The sequence below is a fragment of the Solea senegalensis genome, linkage group LG20, assembly GCF_019176455.1.
Source record: "Solea senegalensis isolate Sse05_10M linkage group LG20, IFAPA_SoseM_1, whole genome shotgun sequence".
Classification (NCBI taxonomy): domain Eukaryota; kingdom Metazoa; phylum Chordata; class Actinopteri; order Pleuronectiformes; family Soleidae; genus Solea; species Solea senegalensis.
Window position 1 is genome coordinate 5480596 of NC_058039.1, and position 16151 is coordinate 5496746.

General features: G+C 39.0%; 2 protein-coding genes across 3 annotated transcripts; both read left to right on the forward strand.

The window, feature by feature from the left end:
* The first annotated feature begins 260 nt into the window (after nt 1-260).
* On the forward strand, nt 261-4589 carry si:ch211-288g17.3 (chromosomal protein D1). Its single transcript, XM_044053364.1, has 2 exons — nt 261-405; nt 1866-4589. Exon 2 carries the CDS (start codon nt 1907-1909, stop codon nt 3371-3373), a length of 1467 nt encoding a protein of 488 aa, XP_043909299.1. The 5' UTR covers nt 261-405; nt 1866-1906; the 3' UTR covers nt 3374-4589.
* Nucleotides 4590-6255: 1666 nt separating this feature from the next.
* Nucleotides 6256-14855, forward strand: LOC122786576 (transmembrane protein 79-like). 2 transcript variants are annotated; one of them, XM_044052976.1, is made up of 5 exons: nt 6256-6496; nt 8626-9445; nt 10852-11046; nt 11130-11352; nt 13275-14855. In XM_044052976.1, exons 2-5 carry the CDS (start codon nt 8740-8742, stop codon nt 13462-13464), a joined length of 1314 nt encoding a protein of 437 aa, XP_043908911.1. In that variant the 5' UTR covers nt 6256-6496; nt 8626-8739; the 3' UTR covers nt 13465-14855. The 2 variants fall into 2 exon arrangements, with proteins under 2 accessions (XP_043908911.1, XP_043908910.1); XM_044052975.1 differs by lacking the exon at nt 6256-6496 and adding an exon at nt 6507-6609.
* The last annotated feature ends 1296 nt before the right edge of the window (nt 14856-16151 follow it).

Here is a 16151-nt window from a genome sequence, read left to right on the forward strand (position 1 = left end):
GTCATTTATTGTAGCCTGTAAATCAGTCTTCTCAGATTTCTTCAAAATCAGATTTTACAGAGTAAAACAAGAGTATATACTTAGCTAAATATCAAAAACAGATATCGTAAATATTTCATAATATTGAGGTGAAATAATAACATGTGGAGAGACACACAAGTGGACTGTGGCTGTGAATCTACATGTGTGACAATTCACCGTAACGCCTGCGAGGGGGGAACCAAAGTGTTGCGCTGCGGTTTACGTCGGAGCTCTTTAAACGTCACGGACGACCGGAAGTGGTCGCAAATTTAAACAGCAACCACAGCAACAATAAAGGCCTACTTTTACACTACGGGGTGTCAGATAAATCAATATTCGATAAAAGAAAAATTTGTCAAAAATCATAAAGAGGAGTTCTCTAAGGTAAGCTACACGCTCTGTACATTACATTATTTTTATGAGCTTTGCGCCGCTCGCTATTCTCCACTGCCGTCGATTTTGAATTTGACTATTACCTGGAAAACAATCTGCTCCAGAGTCATCGCGGTCTTTTAAGGCCTTGTCTCTGAACAAATTAACTGTATTTCTTGTTCAGTTGTGTGTGCATTAGGTCAGTAAGTTTTTGTTAATTAAGCGTCATGTGTTTGTATGTGTAAAACTGCGGTCCGGTATCACGTAATAATTGTTACTTTTATGGGGAGACGTAGGCACACATGTTGTTGCTAAGTTCACCTCCTGAGGACCGGCGATGCACCTTCCCGCCGTTGGTTGACTTTTTTTCCTCAGTAAATAGACACAGCCAAGTAAAACCTATAAATAAGAATAAAAATCTGAAAACTCGAATTAATTTGTATCAAAATAATAATTAGTATTAATAAGTTTGTGTATTAGTTATTAGAAAGCCTCCACATCTTCCGCCACCGACTAAAAACTTACTTACCGGGTATAAACAAGAGCTAGACTCTTGTTTATACCCGAATGTTTAAATGCAATTATTATAAGTCGCTTTGGATAAAAACGTCTAAATGACATGTAATGTAGTGCAGAGTATATTTTCTTTGCTTTTATTTGTAAGAAGAGTAGTAATATTATTTGTATATTCAAAAATGAATTTTATCCTGAAATGTTAAACCTTTTGAAGTTGGTTTACTTGCAATGATCAATTAGTCAACACTTGTAACAGCTTTTGTGATATTATGTAGTGTATTGGTTGTAAAATCACATCAATGTTTATCAATAGAATGATTCAGATTAACGGTCATTATTACTTAAGAACAGCTATGAGACAGGTGCATTTTAAAATGTATATGTAAATATTGATGTATTATTTCACCACATGAAATTATTATGGTCAGAAAAATGTGTAAATGTTAACTAAATTGAATGTTACTTTCATATATAGTTAAAATAATATTGTTTCATACAACATTCTGCGTTAACACAAAATGTTCAATTAAACTAGAAAACATTATACAATCACCTCACTCTCTAACTACAAGAAATATTTTTTGGGATTAAACAGACTTTTTCCCATTTGCATCTGTTCTGTTTTATTGCTGATTTTTTTCCTGTAAAGCATCAGAAAACTGAAGCTTTTATTCGATCCTGGAGTTCAATTTGATGCCTTTCTCAGCATGTCTTCATTTGTCCAATTAACTGTCCAAACCCGCCAAAATATGCATTTTAATATTATATAATATATGGTCAAGAAAAGCAGCCTCTAATTTTCAAATCTCTTAAAAATTGTCTTTATTTTATAGCATATCTGGTTTTTAAATTCATGACAAAATTATGTCCAGAAATCTGTAGTTTTGCTCAATTCCAAAGGTTGCTTATTGTACACTTTATCTTATTAATTGTGCTTTTCAATGTTTGATTTAAAGGTGCAAACAAAACAGAAGGAAGTATTGAAGAAGAAATTAATATGGCCGACACAGAACAAGGAGATGGCTCAAGCAAAGATGGAGAGTCCTTTGCAGACACATCAAACAACAGTCCAGTGAAAAGAGGAAGGGGGAGGCCACAAGGTTCAAAGAAGCTAAAGGTTTGTGTAACAGACATTAATCTCATGGAAATGGTTTCAGGCATTTCCAATGGTGACTCCACACAGACTAAGAGAGGAAGAGGGCGTCCAAAATTCAAGGAAGAAACAGTACAAGAACAATCTGGAGACGACGATGCTGGTGATTCTGTGCAGACTCATAGGGGTAAAGGGAGACCCAAAGGGTCCAAGAAACTCACCAGTAATAGAGACAATCCCATGACAGACCATTCAAAGAAAAGAGGCAGGCCTAAAAAATCCCTCAGCAAAAGCTCCACTGAGACAGCTACTGCAGACTTAGCCAATGGCGGCTCTGGTACACCAAAACTGAGAAGGGGTCGTCCAAAAGGATCCACAAAGCAAAAGTCAGAAAATTTAACAAGTGGTGATGAGGATGAAAGCAGTTTTGCAAAACCAAGGAAAAGAGGCCGACCAAAGGGTTCCCCCAATAAGGTACCCAGACTGCTGGCAGAGGTGAGCAGTGATGGTGAAACTGAGGGAAGCCTAAGCTCACCAACAAGTGTGAGAGGTCGACTCAGGAAGTCTAGGGGAAATTACAGTGGGAGTATGACACAGCAAACATCAAACGCCATCACAAACACAGCTGGTAGAGGGAGGGGAAGGCCGAGAAAAAGCATCCAACAGAAGAATGGAGATCAACAAAATGGCTCCCAGATAGCTAAAAGAGGCAGAGGTCGACCCAAAGGCTCTTTGAACAAGAAATATCCTGCTAGTAGGTTGCACGGTAATGTCGGACAGCTTCAGGGCATTGCTGCCCCTTCAAAAGGTAAGCGTGGTCGACCAAGACTGCAACCAGCCAAGACGAGGGGAAGACCCAGGAAGTATCCTCTTCCATCACCTGAGGATTTGAAAAGGCCAAGAGTATGGAAGCCACTTGGACGGCCGCGGAAATATCCACGTTCAGATCCTCCAGATGACGCTTCATCACTCCCTCGCAGGAGCCGTGGTCGGCCTCGCAAGTCTGAGTCTAAGAAAGGTGCTCACTTACGCAAGAATATGCCAACTACTCCAGCCTCCACATACAACCTTGATGATGATGATGATGATGAACCGCCAAAAAAAAGAGGCCGACCCCCAAGTGCCACGAAAAGTCACAATGCCACGCCGCGGAAAAGGGGCCGTCCTAAAGGTTCGCTCAACAAAAAAAAAGTCAATAGTGAAACACAGCTCAACAACACGCACAGCCATACAAAAGAAGTGAGGGAGCTCTCTGCTGTTGGAGTGGAATATGAAGGAGTGTCAGGAGAGGAGGTGGTGGAGCACGACAAAGATACTGAAACGGCATTCGTCAAACAGAACAAAAACTTTGATGTTAGTAACCAGGCTTGATGAATAATCCCAGTCCAACCAAAACATTTGCTGTTGTAGTTGCCGTTTTAAACCATAGAACACGGTCTTTGTTAATGAAAAGAGGCATTTTTAACATTTTTGTCAGTCGGGGTAGGATAGATATACAGCAGCTCCTCTGTGTTCCTAACTAACATGCTCATCTTGTTTTAATGTGCTTGATATTTTTTTAAAAAAAATATGTACTTTATTTCTGTCATTCAAGTAAGCAGTGCTAATAATCTTTTACTAGAACTGGCATGTAAAGAAGTATTATAGACTGATGGTTCAAGTTTTCATTTAGCATCCAGATGTAGTGTTTGTCAGTTTAAATGTGACAGTTGTGGTGCTGGAGTATGACAAGGAGGTCAACAAGTTTATACAAATGTTGGAAATAAGGAGTAAAAAAGTAGAAGAACAGTGAAAACATAGAGAGCCAAAGTTCTGGCCTCACATCCAGGCTGTAGCTTCTTCTGTTTTTGGAAAAATTAAGTTATACATTCCTAATTTTTTTTAAAAAACATCTTTTTATTCCCTTGAGTTTAAAATGAAAACAAAAATGTTCAGTAATAGGAGAGAAATAAGAGACAACCTAAAAATAAATATTGCTAGACACAGGATAATATCTTTGGTTTAAACTTAAGAAAATGATCAGTGAGTTGTCCCGCACAAACCAGCCTCTTCACGTTTTCTTTCAAACATGCATTCCTAGACTGGACTAAAAGCTCTGTGTCAAATCCCTCCTGCCGCTCACAGTTGCTCTGACATTTTCCTCCTCCACTTGAACCTTTTTTATTTAGTTTCAGTCGTCGTTTCACCCTTTTATCTTAATGTCTGGGTGTAGCTGTGAAATCCTTTTTATTACTCGGGACTGTCATGAGATTGATTTCACAAACATTACTTGTTATTGAGCACCTTGTGTAAAAAAAGAGAAAAAAGTTTTTGTCTGTCCCGTACATCATGATTGTTGATGTTACACCGTCATGATTTGAGTCAAACGATTGCCAAATTGTGTTTTCTGTGTGTCCAGTTATGGAAGATGATTTGAGACTTGGATGAGTAATAGTCTCAAGGTTCACAGTGAAAATTGATCTGACGTTGTCAAGTCAAATCATTTTAAATGGACATATTTGCATTTAGTGTGTTTTGAGCAAGATTCCAACAATTTGTGAGTATATGGTCTTGAAATAAAATGTCGATCTTGCTGTTTTGTTTTTCAGTGTGGTGTGATGTTGTTTTTATTTCTGTAGATTGTGATTTAAATTATTTTATTTACTTCCAGACAGTTTACATGAGTTAATGAAATGTGTACATCCACAGGCAGACATGAGCTGTTAATCACACAGTTTGTGGGCAGCGGCTCCACCCTATGACTAATGCACTATTCACCTGAGTTCAAGCAAAGTCAAAGATTGTATGTGTTCTGGCAGATGAATCACTACAAAGTGGAAAACTGTACTTGTCAAAACAAAAAAACATTTATTTCTCTGGAAGCATGTACTTCTGTGTTATTATACCCATAAACCTGAGCCAACCACCTGAGTTTTTGCATATGTGTAGATAAATTATACTCAGAAAAATGCATTCACACCTGCTTTGTGTATAGGTTTCTGTAACGGCGTGTTAATTCTTAAATTTTTACATAGTCCTAGATAAAGGTTCATACAAAGAGTTGTCTATTCAGTGTAGTTTTCTCATGCAAAGCAGTTACAACTATTACTTTTATGTATCTATTTATTTTCATGTTGATAAGATATGATTGTAAAAACTGAACTTTCCACCCTACTGAGTTAGCACTTGGCAACAGTGACCGGAAGGAAAAAAAATCTCAGGCAGAAACAGTTGACAGCATACAGTGAGTATGGCTTTATTGTTCTGTTGGGCCTTCTATAAATCATATGTCACAGAAAAATAATGCATGAATTGTGTTCCAGGTTTCCTGTCTCCCTGTGTCCAACCAGGCAGCAAAACAGACTCTGCAAAAGTACCATGTGCATCCCCACTTCATCAACTACCCCTTAATATAAATCATTGATATCATGTGAATGGAGTGTTAATAACATGTATGGGGTGACCACGGGAAGCTTTTTTGCCTTACAGTACGAAGGTTGACAGTTCCCGTCCTTATGAACACACAATCCAGGAGCAGTGGACAGCTTTCATGTGCGCCCAACCCAGTTCTTTATGGATTTAAACTGGCAACCTTCCACTTACAAGCTCAATTCCTTTCCTCTTGGCCTGTGAGACTGAATGGTTGTTCATCCCTGTGATGGACTGACCAGCTGTCCATGGTGAATCCTTTGTTTCACTCTGCTCAGCTGGGATTAACTCCTGCTCTTGCTGTGACCCTTGAGGATAAAGTGGTATAAAATGTGTAGATGGATGTTTGGATGTATGAGGTGAATAGATTTGTTCAAACACAGACCCTTGTGGAACACCAGGAATAACCGCGATGTCCATGTAGAATTAACTACAATTACTTCCCCATGTACTGATATTTATCTTAAAAAATAAACTAGTAGCTTAGTGTGGCTCAAGTTTTTTTTTTCATTGTTATTTTAATTTTGTTCAACAATAAGGTAATTTTGTAACTCAAGATGAAGTGAAAAGCACAAACTACTAATTTGCTTGCACACTTTCAAATTAAACCATGTAAAGAAGTGGAAAAGTTACCACTAATTAATAGCAATTATTTTCAAGTTGTTTATTTTTTGACTTATGTATTTCACTCACATACAGTATACGTCAACAACAGCTGAACGTGAAGGGAGGGAAAGTATGAATGACCACATCATTAGTAGCAACTTGTACTCTTCCTTCGTATAATGCCTGACTGCCTACCTGGACATGAGGGTGTGGTTTCGTCACGTTTATTTAAAGTGACCGTGAACTCGAGGGCAGCTCAAACAGATGTTTTGTTGATGCAAAACAAACAAGTTTGCTACGCACAACAGCTGGATTTATTTGTGACAGAGTGATTACAAGGATGTAGTGACGTTAAGTGTGACAGTCTTTCGGTTGACGTTTCTTCACTTGGTACGTGGAATTTGCCGCAGAGTGAGACCTCTCCACCGCCTCCTGGTCTCTGCGTAGAGAGTGGATTGTGGACCTGGTCACACCTGCTAGGTAAGTTTTTTTTTAAGTTTTTTCCTTTTAACATGGAGACAAACAACTGAACTAGTGTCTTTACCTCCTGTAAACGATTTGTCCTCAGTGATGTGAGCGAATAGAAGACACAGGTACGTCAAACTTTTACGATACTAAGGTGCGTTTACTGCGAAAACTCGCTCTTAAAGAGAACATTTGTCAAAATAGTTCTAGTCTCAGCTGTTCGGCTGAAACTACATGTCTGAGCTGTGAACCAGGCCGAAACGGCTAAAGAAGGCAAACAGCTTAGACTTTAACACAACAACATTGTATGTGTGAGTGTGTGCAGGTAAAGTACACACAAGCCTATTTTAAACTCAGTAAAACCAACAATGTGTTTTCACTGGAGCTGCTCACACTGAAAGTTCCTGTGTTCTTTGAAGTGAAAAACATGTGTGGCAATATCTCACACAGGAGACATGAGGAAAACAATGAGGGAAAAGATGCATCTCTTCGTCTTCAAAATGTCAAATGATCGAAAATGTGTCTTCTCAAACCGCGAAATGATTATTATTTTGTTCACAGACTAAAACTAATCAGTTTTCATGATTTCTTTGTTATATGGAGCAAATAAACCAGCACATATTCACATTTAAGACACACTTTGACGCACATCATATATTTGCTTTGAATGTTTTTACCAACGTGTGTGTGTGTATGTATATATACAGTATATATATATATTTTCAACTTCTTCCAGATAAGACACCTGGAATTTCCTATTTTTGCGTATTTATACCTGCCATGAATGTATGTGTGTGAATATATATATATAAATATATATATGTATATATATACATATATATGTATATATGTGTGTGTATATATATATATGTATATATGTATGTGTATATATATATATATATATACATATACATATATATATACAATTCCAGGTGTCTTATCTGGAAGTTGAAAATGAAATAAGCATATTTTGTCTTATTGTCCAATTATCATAACCATAGATACATCTATAGATAGAAGTCTTTGAATCATTTACATTTTTAAATGCCTCGCTGTAACACTTAAACTGGGTAAACGGGGTTAATTTTAATATATGGCACCTAGAAAATAAGAATTGCTCACTTACTGTAAAGAACCTTGGTTTAAAACTTGTCTCGACAGCCTAATTAAACTTGACTTGATTATAAAGACATGTAGTTGCTGTAGTGTCCATGTGTTGTACAGCATATGAGTATCTGACAGGCAAAGTCCAGGCAGCTGCGTGTGTGTGTGTGTACAGAGAGCAGGAATGCAGCCATGTTTATTTAGCTGTCCCTCACTTTGTAGCTGATCGGTATAATAAAGGAGTAGTTAGTTTATCAGTGCTGTGTGTTAATTATTGTCTAGACATATCCTCACAGATACAGCAAACCAAAGTAGGGATGAGATGTGTTTGTCATGGCTCTCTGTTTTTCAGGGTAAAACATTCTGTCTAAATGTCTAAAATGACATTATGTACATTTATGTGTAGACAAAAGCTGTAGGACTTTTATTTAAAGAACCTCAATTATATTTCAAAGTTTTGTTTTTGTATCTTTTTAATAACTTTAATATGTATTTAAATTATTATATTATTATATTTGATGATAATAATCAAAACTAGCACAAACCTCCCCAATGTTGCTCAGTTTCCCTCTGTGTTGTTATTTGTATAAGAATAACATAAAACATCCTATTGTCAATATGTTTGACAGATATTGCAGTGTCTTGCAGAATGAATGGATATTGCACTTGTTGATATTGCTATTGTAATTATTCTGCGAGTCATTGAGCAGTGCTCAGCTCCGATCCTTGGTGGAGGTAGTAGTAGTAGCAGTATTTATTATAATAATAAAATAATATACTTAACTTTCTAATAAATTCACTGGATTCTACATAATATTTTTTCACTGTCCAATACTTTGAGGTCGCACCTCGATTCTCTTTTTTTAAGTGTGATTTTCCTGATTTTGTAACATCTCAAACAGGACTCACAGCCCTGTAACGTCATGTGAGTGCAGTATAACTCACACATGCCAACGCGCCCATCATTTACAGTGAACTTTGATTCCCCCCTTTTTTTCCGGGATGTAAATTGATGTTATTTGTTTTTTTCCCTCTCACAGAGAAATCAACAAACATGACTTTGAGCAAGCGGACAAAACTTTACTAACAGTCAGACTCTTGACAGAGCGACAACTACTAACAGGATATCAAGTCAAAGAAAAAGTGTTAAAAGGATGTCTGGCCTGGGTGGAATAATCTCAGAACTAATTGTAGACGTGGCTTTATCGCCTGATGTTCCACCTGCAGAGCCACAGGTAGGCGGAAGAAAAAACCCACAATGTGAGGACAGACCCAAGATTTCAGATGAGGAGGAAAATGTAGAGGAAGAAGAGGACGAGGAAGAAGAGGAGACGATGACCAGCTCTGCTCTCCTGGAGCCGAGCACGTTGCCATGGCCCGGAGACAAAGATAAGTGGCCTCAGGTGGACAGCAGTGACGCAGTGTGGTCAGAAAAAGGAACCTCAGAGCCTGAAGAGAAGGACACGGGCATCAGCGGAGGAAGCCAAGACCTGTCTGAGAGACAGAGCCCGGCGAGTGACCGAAAGAGCAAGGACAAGTGGAGGGAGAGCATGCCAGAGGGAGAGAGGTGGAGGGATGATGAGATCGAGGTGCAGCGGGACGACAAAGGGGACGGCTCCCAGGCAGATGATGAAGATGAGGGGGATGATGAAGAAGACGACGACGAGTCACAGTGGATGTTAGAGAAACCTGCTCTGGGATTCACTCCAAAAGTCACAATTGTGCGTCGATCGAGCAAAAAGCTCTTTGAGGAGGAGAGTCATCTCTATATCGAGAAGGACCCAGAGAAGGAGCCGCAGATGGACCCCGACTCTGTGGTGCAGTACTACCCAGAGTGGACCCAGGAGGATGACAAGTACTGTGAGTAGATGACACAAACTGGGCCTCTAGAATGTTCCAGATAATTTCAGGACATGTGTAATGCCACATATTTAAAGCAGTAGCATGTAACCTTTTAATATAAACAAATGTCCTTTGCCTTAAACCTTCTGTCAAATAAGTTCACATACATGCGAGTAAGCTGATCAGCTGCATAGCTCTTTCAGTGCAGAGGTGTTGTGTTTGACTGATGGAGGAAAGGTGAAGACACAACAGGTTGGAACAGGTTGGAACATGGCTGAAGCATGTCTGTGGAGGTTCTCCATCATCCAGGTCATAGTATATTCAGCTCTAGCCAACTGAAATTGAAAACCTACCTAAAGTAAGTCCAGTCCAACTAACTCCTGAAGATAATATCTTGTACTCATAGTCCTGATCCCCCCTACAGACAACCTTTTCAACTGCATTTACAGGTTGTGCATTCACACTGAACATAAATTGGTTAGGAATCTGAAAAGACGGTGCTGAGCAGGAACCAAATAATACTTTTTTTTTCCTTGCCAACCGTTCAGTCACCAGTGGGTGTGTCAATGTGAGCTGTATACAGGAGGAAGAAGGAAGGACAATATACAAGTGAAAATGGCAAAGTGAACATACTGCGGTTTCCAGACAGTTTTCTGAACTAACAGAATTGTTGTGTTTATTTCCACTCACATTGTGTGTTGAGCAAAGCAAAGCTGCTGTTGATGGTTTAGGGGGCAGAACTTCTGCTTATCTGGTGTCAACCCAGGCTGGTTTTCTAAAAGCATGACAGTTCTGAATGGATCTACAGCCCAAACAGGAACCATGATGCATGAAAGTGGTGTATGTGTGTGAAAGCATGAATGTGAGTGTGTGAGGAGGCGTGTCTCCTCCAAAGCTCCAATCCGCTCAGTTCGTGTGTGTTTTTACTTCCAGCAGCTTGTTTTTAAGCTTTAGAAATGATCAGGGAAAAACAACTCAAGTGTCTTTGATTCACGTCTCAGTGCTCAGCAGATACTGTCGCTCTCTGCATCACTGTTGCTCTGTTACCTTCTACATCGCTGAAGACATAGTGAAAGTTTCAGAAGTGGATTGTACTGCTTAAAATAAACACGGACGCTCAGCAGTTCCACAGGATAAAGGCTCATTGCAACTGGTTAGCAGCAGTGGTAGGAGGCCTTGGAGCGGGACAGTGTTTTTGAATTGAGTGTGTCAGAATATAACGTGTCAGATTGCTGATTGTAGTTAAATCCAAACCGGTCAATCAGTTTTCAACAGCAGTCAGTTACTAAATGCCCTTATAGCCCTGTGGCAAAGTGTAATCATTCCTGCTTAATCAGATAAAAACACTCCGGTTGAGGTGAATCATGTTGCCTCACTCACTGAGCTTGACGCAGGTGTAAAAACTGCTGCTTTTTTCCCCTCAGACCTGTGTGATCATGGTTCTGTTGGAAAACTGGGGCTGATTCTGTCGCTGGTGGCCGCAGGGGTCCTCTTCCCTCTCCTCGTTTGGGGAGGTTACGAACTCCTTCCCTTTGACTCTCCGAAGCTGCAGAGCACCCCCCTCAGGGTGATTTACACACTACGCTGCTCCTTCTTCGCTATCCTCCCAATCCTACTGGGTAAGACATCAGCATTTTTCGCTGTTACATTTGTCTTTGAACAGATCAGCGTAGGTTAACGATGCTCCCTCGTGTCTCTGCAGGTGTACTGGTGCAGGGTTTGGCCCGGCTGCGATTCAGCGAGCTCAAGCCGCTCTATCAGAATTCAGTACTGAACAAAGAGGTCGCCGTGCACTGGCACTATGTCAACGAATCGCTGGTACTCTTCCTTTTCTACTTCCTGCAGCTCGCCGTCATGGCAACCTACATCAGTCAGGAGCTGGTCAAGCTGGTGCCACTGCTGACCATCATATTTGTTTTTGGCAGGTAGGGATGTTTTCTGTCACACTCAACCGCACGCAAACACAACTAATCCTATATGAACGTTTTTTCTTTTTCGTTCTTAAAAAAATCTCAATAAACATGGCATCATTTCAAGTCTTCATACACACAAACAACTCTAACAACGCTGTAGTCTACACGCCAGGTCTGTATGTGGCGCTGTAACCACAGAAATAACCAAAAAGCAGAAGATGTGGAGCATGCATGCTGTGTACAAACCCCACACAAGAGAATGAAGATGATGACAAAGATGTAGAAGAGAGAGAAGAAGAGTTTTGTTATGAGATTTTTTTCTCTATCTGGGACCCGTTTTTCCAAAAAATAGCCTACAAAATCCTTGCCTGTACAGTTCTCTAGAGTAAATCCTGACAATGTATGTTTTTCGTCTATCACAGTTTATTGCCAAATCTTCCTTAGGTAGGTAAAATGTCAATGATTTAATTTTAGCTGGTGATCATTGTACATGAGTTTAACCTCTAACAGTCCAGGATCCACAACCAAAAAACATGCCATGATTTTTTCATATCGGCCATCTTTTTTTGTATACTGAGCATCATATGTCCTCAGAGGGACAGGAAAGACCGGGTTGATTAAATCAGTCACACTTCCAGGTGATAATCAGATTTTCCTAATCCAAATACCTTTCATGTTACAGGACAGTTTATTGTCATCTGGCTTTATCTCTCAGCAGGAACACAGATCAGTCATCTGACCACTACCAAACACTTTATGTAGGAAAATCACCTGATAGAGGTCACCAAAAATCAATACATTTCCTACTGAAAAGCTCAAGACAACTATATTTATTTCCCACAAGTCGCCCCCTAATGATCATTCAAGAGAATACAGTTTTTTGGCACATCTGCATTGGCTTTACTTTCTGGATTCTGAGACTTTTTCCATTATATACTGTATTAACAGTCTGTGGCAGCCATTGCCAAACACGAACACTGTACTCAATTAAAATACTGACACCCCCCACAAAATAAATTTATAACATTAATATTTTAGTCTTTTAGTCAATAGAATTAATAGAATATTTGAAGTAAAATGTAAAGATTATTGATCAATGATTATTCATTTTTATTGTCCTCTCGTGGCCCAAACACTTCCTTCATGGCCCAGTAGAAGGCCACGTCCCATACTTTTGAAATCCCTGGTCCATGTTTAAATGAATAAGTGAAGCCACACACATTGCCAGGTTGCTATTTATTATTCTAAATGGTAAATTTTACAGGTTTATCAGCATGTGTGAAATAAACAGATATTCCACTGCTGGGCACAACTTTTATTACACTGAGTGAATCCATGAGTGATGAAACCCTCACTAACCACGTTATTAGAACTACTTCATATGTGAGAGTGTAGGTGAATGTTTAGTTTTTTGTGTAACTTGTCTGCTGATATTTCCTGCTGTGACTTTGACCTGTTGACTTGTCATACATGATATATGTCAGTTTTTGTTTTAAACTTGTTTGCAGGTCCAATAAGTATTTATTCACCACTGCATTTGTATTTTATCTTAAAAATTTTAAATAGTGCACACTTTGAGACGACACATTTATGAAGCAGAATGTTATAGAATCTTTGATAGAAACTTTTTTTATTTCAATAATTGCATCACTAACAATATCAAGTAGAAAGTTACAAACAGGCTCTGAAAAAATAACAGATTCAAATATATTAAGAGGGAAAAAGAAAGTAAGAAACTAAAGAATCATTAATCCTCCGATAACTAGAATAAAATAATGATAGAGAACATGAAGAATGTTGAAAAATGTTGGTCTGATGTCATTAAATCTTCTGTCATTGTGTAAAATTAATCATGCTGATTATGAATGAATTCTCCAGAGAAATGAGTTGGTACATTTGTCTCATGTCATGATCTTGTCTTCCCTGTGCTGCAGGCTGATCTACTGGCTCTGCCTCTCTCTGGGCAGCAGCATCAGAGGCTTCGGCTTCGGCTTCTCCTTCTTCCCCATACTGGTCATGCTGTGCGCCAACTTCTACTTCATCTGCTCGTCAGTCGGGCAGGAGGCTGTTTTTGAAGTGGCCCCGCCCACTGTAGCTCCTCCTCCCAGGCAGCGCTGGTGGTGACAGTCGTCAAGAAAAAGTGATCAGAGAAAGACTGACATCACAACAAAGGAGCACACTCACACAGAACCCCTAACAAAGCTGCAATCCTTTTAGATTGTTTACTGGAAAGAACTGCACCATTTGTTTCATGTCACAGCCATTATACCAGCTTTACAGTTAAACATACTCTTAATTTAAACAAAACAATCTACTGATGAAAAACGGCAGGAAATTACTGTTGATTATTGTTGTGTTGACACTCGGTGTGGACACGCTTCCTGTGGCTTCACAACAAAAGCCTTCCCATGCTGAGTCATTTAAAGCTGCTGTCTGTTGTGATCAGTTTGACAGGTTTCTGTCAGTTTCAGGGTTCTGACTGAATCTAATGGCACTTTTCCACTACAAGTTACCACCTCGGCTCGGCTCTACACGGTTTGGTTGTGTTTCGGTTACAATATAGTACCTCCTCAATGTGGGAAGAGTCATCACAGCACAGCTGCATGAAACTGCCGTGACTTCGTTCTATACACGACACACACAAACTAGTGACTAGTGACTTGTAAAGCAGTTTTCAGTGTAACTGAATCATTAGAATCAGTTAATTAAAAAGATTAGTTCAGTACATCCTGCGTGACCGGAGTTCATACTCTGTCTGACACAGTCACTGAACTGAAATACAGTGGCGTGGGTTTGTGATGCGGCTCGCTGCTTGAGATCACCGGCTTTCAGCAGTGCTGTCGCTCAATACATCAGTACACTCCTCTGTTAAACCATGAGATTTTAGACATTTCCATGTTAAATGTTGGAGATTAAAGTGTGTTTTCAGGATTTTTAACTGATCTACAGTTCGGCAGTGTTCAGTTTGATTCTTGTGCCGGACATCTTGCTCGTGCTTCTTCCCCTGACGATACTCTCTGACCGATCAGTGGCCGGCAGTCTGACGATGTCATGCATAGTATTGGCTCAGCTAACTTGGAACCTCGCCAGAGCAGGTACTAAAAAAGCACCAGCTACTATCGCTGATGGAAAAGCACAATAACTGTGCCGAGGCGAGTCGAGTCGTGCTGGTGGAAAAGCGCCATAACGCCTCATTCCCACTGGTCAAAATCCCGTATAATCCTGTGTTTAAACAGGTTTTTGATCAGTGGATTAAATGACTTAGTAATGGACACAGGTTCAGCTCTGATCCACTGCAAACTCAAACGCTATGACGCACATAATTTTTTTCAACTATGAATGGTTGCGGCGAACAGTGCTCAATATTTTTTATTTCATCTCTCGTATCATGTGAGTGATATATTGAGAGAGGCTCAAGTAAAAGACACAACTTATTAACCACCTCATCATTATGACATATTCATCATGTCACCATTCACACGTTGGTAATATAGGGGTGAAAGAAACTTTAAAAATCTTGTATACACACTAGGTTTAGTGTGAAGAAACTGTTTAGCTGTCTAACTAATCATAAACCAGAACTCTACTCCTATCAATCCAGTGCAGTCATGGTGAACTCATCATTTCTAATTACTTAATATATATGTATATAAAATAAAAATAAAAAACAGACAGAAAATAGTTTCAAAGTCTGAGTTCATGATAACTTAAATATTTGATCTGAACTCAGCTTTAAGCAGATGTCTTCAGTTCAGAACAATATCCACATTTTTGTTTGTCGTAAAATTAAGTTTACGACAAAGTTTTATTCAACCTAAAACTACTCAGTGATGTGACAAGAGAAGCCGGCTGTCCACACTGTTCATGAATGTGTATTTGCATCTTTCTTCATTACAAACCTTAAACGACGTTTAACAGCCTCATCGTCACAAATGGATGAGATCCAGTTTTGAGGCTGAATAGTTTCCATGTGACTCATCCAGGGTTTGGTCTGTGATGCAGCAAAACTGGACAAATAAATACGAGACACTTGGTTTAAGCACTCAATCAAAAATATATGTATGTAAACTGAATATTTCAGGGTTATATTAATTATTATTTTTATGTGGTTGAATTATTTGCATTATTGTTTTTTATGAATTCTGCCATTTTATTTTATTGCAGAACTTGTACAAGTGGTAATCTTTCAACTTTGAGACCAGAACTTTGTTTTATTGATCAAAATCTTTTGTTAAAGTTGCATTAGTAGCTGGGCTGTTGTTTTTTTTTTTTTGTTTTCTCACTGTCAAAGATCTTTCCAGCATATGAATGAATTAATTTGCATATAAAGTAAATATCATCTATATTTTGGACCTTGAATGAATTAAATAAAGCTTCTTGACCAAATATGATCAAATCTGATGAGTCAGATCCAGTGAAATACATGTTTTAAAGTGAAAACACTTTTAGTAAAGTATTTTTAGTGGCTCAGTGTCTGTTTGTTCTTCCGCACTAGCTGCACTTGCGAACGGAGGCCACAAGAGGCTTGTTGCATGAATGGGGTGAAGTCTGCCTTCTCTGATTGCCTTGTTTATTATGCCATCCAAAATGTGACAAAAAAGTCATAGTTTAGTATGTTGTCCAAAATGTGACAAAAATGTCGTATTTAAGTATGTCGTCCAAATTCTGACAAAAATGTCATGGTTTAGTATGTCGTCCAAAATCGGTCCAAAAAGCCATAGTATAGTATGTCTTACAAAATCGGTCCAAAAAGCCATAGTATGGTATAATAGGTCAAAATCAGTCAAAAAGTCATAGTATGGTAATAATAG